Below are 1,863 nucleotides of genomic sequence, written 5' to 3'. Positions count from 1 at the left end.
GTAGGTCTGAACTAGCGAGTTTAGGTATATTGGTGCAGCGCCAGATGTTGTCTTGTAGGCAAGCATCAGTACCTTGAATTTGATGCGAGCAGCTACTGGCAGCCAGTGCAAGCTGATGAAGAGAGGTGTGACGGGAGTTTTCTTCAGCTCGTTGAAGACCACTCTTGCTGCAGCATTATGGATCAGTTGCAGAGGCTTGATAGTACATGCGGGAAGACAATAGTCCAGTCTGGACAGAACAAGAGCTTGGACAAGCAGTTGTGTGGCTTGCTCTGATGGGAAGGGTCTAATCTTCCTAATGTTGTATAAGGCAAACCTGCAGCACCGGCCCGTTGTAGCACTACGGTCTGTGAAGCTTAGCTGTCCTGGAAGGAGTTATGGTTGATGAACCCAGCTGTATAGAGAGGTTGTGATGGTTTGGCTGAGACCACGAGCAGTTCTGTCTTTGCAAGGTTGAGCTGAAGGTGATGGTCCTTCATGCAGCCAGAAACAGCCACAGTCAGGTTTGATCTCAGGACTTACAGACTCTGGTGTAATGTTTTACACTATAATTGTTCACCTGTTTTCAGAATCAGCTGCACGAAAGCCTTTGGCGAAGGGGTTGCAAGCAATCTTCAGCTGGGTGATCTGTGACAGGACAGACATGAGCATCAGATTCACTGCAGCTTCAGATAAATAACTGTTCATTCACTGAACCAGTTACACAGTTCTAACAGATTAGATAGATAGATAGATAGATCGATAGATAGATAGATAGATAGATAGATAGATAGATTGATTGATTGATTTTCCGGATCTTACTCTTGTGGCTAACACTCTGAACTTCATGTTTATTTGTAGTGAATTTTTTCATAGTATTTAAAGAAAGAGAAGGCAGCTTAGTTCCTCAATTCTCACTGAAGAGATATTGAGATACTGGAACATTTTGAGTCATCGGCCATACAGTGATTTATGTATTTAACGTGCCTCACAGAAATATAGAAATATGTTCACTACCAATATGTTTTTTGTTGTTGTTTTTTTTCCCATTATGAATGGTTAGGTTAATATTAGATTATCATTAATAGCTATTGTAAGAATGATGGTATCCCACTGATAATGACTCAGGTGTTACTACATCGTCCTAAAGGAATTACTAATTATTTGGAATATTATGGTTACTTACTAATAATGACTCAAGCATTACCAAATCCATCAGAAGGAAGGAATTACTATCCAAAACCTCACAAAAACCTCAAACGCTTACAGTGGCTGGAGTCATTATAGGGAGTTCTCATGCCTTTTACTCTAGAATACAGTTCCAAAGGATTAGTTATTACATCTGAAGGATTCGTACTTGAATTCTTGAGTCATTACCAAACCATGAGCAACCGTTTCTTATAACAGGACGCCATAAACTATTTAAACACAAATCTCAACACTGTCCATTTCAGGACCATCCTGACTGAGAAACCAACCCAGGGACCCTGAATATCATTTAAATGGATAAATAAACATATTACAAGTTGCTAGCCTAGACATTTAAGCTTAATAACAGCTCAATAACTAATTGAATCCTGCGTGGTAGTCCTGGGCTCATGTGTGTGGATGGATGTTTGGTGTCTGGTACCCGGTGGTTCTGGTAGGCAGTGACTGCGATGAAGCGGGTCTCTGGGAAGCTGAAGGTGCAGAAGTTGCGGTGAGCGAAGCGCTGACTGTCGCGGCTCCGGTCCACCAGAATCACATGCAGCCGCGGCTGATACCGGTGCATGGAGCTCAGGATCATCTACACACACATGCACAGGTGTTTGAATCTCTGCCGTGTGTGTGTGTGTGTGTGTGTGTGTGTGTGTGTGTGTGTGTGTGTGTGTGAGTGTGTGTGTG

General features: G+C 42.6%; 1 protein-coding gene across 1 annotated transcript in view; it reads right to left on the bottom strand.

Annotated features, from left to right (window-relative positions):
* Positions 1–248: 248 nt before the first annotated feature.
* The window catches only part of LOC107663737 (T-box transcription factor TBX1-A-like), a 4,322-nt gene continuing 2,707 nt past the window's right edge, over positions 249–1,863 (bottom strand). Inside the window, exons 5-7 of the mRNA XM_016454037.1 lie at positions 1,610–1,767; positions 560–627; positions 249–473 (exon numbers count right to left, since the gene is read on the bottom strand). Of these exons, the coding sequence (XP_016309523.1) occupies positions 341–473; positions 560–627; positions 1,610–1,767 (359 nt within the window). The 3' untranslated portion in view covers positions 249–340. The remainder of the gene's footprint in view (positions 474–559; positions 628–1,609; positions 1,768–1,863) is intronic.

The sequence above is a fragment of the Sinocyclocheilus anshuiensis genome, unplaced genomic scaffold, assembly GCF_001515605.1.
Source record: "Sinocyclocheilus anshuiensis isolate Anshui unplaced genomic scaffold, SAMN03320099.WGS_v1.1 scaffold2827, whole genome shotgun sequence".
Lineage (NCBI taxonomy): Eukaryota > Metazoa > Chordata > Actinopteri > Cypriniformes > Cyprinidae > Sinocyclocheilus > Sinocyclocheilus anshuiensis.
This window is presented reverse-complemented; position numbering and strand designations above follow the sequence as displayed.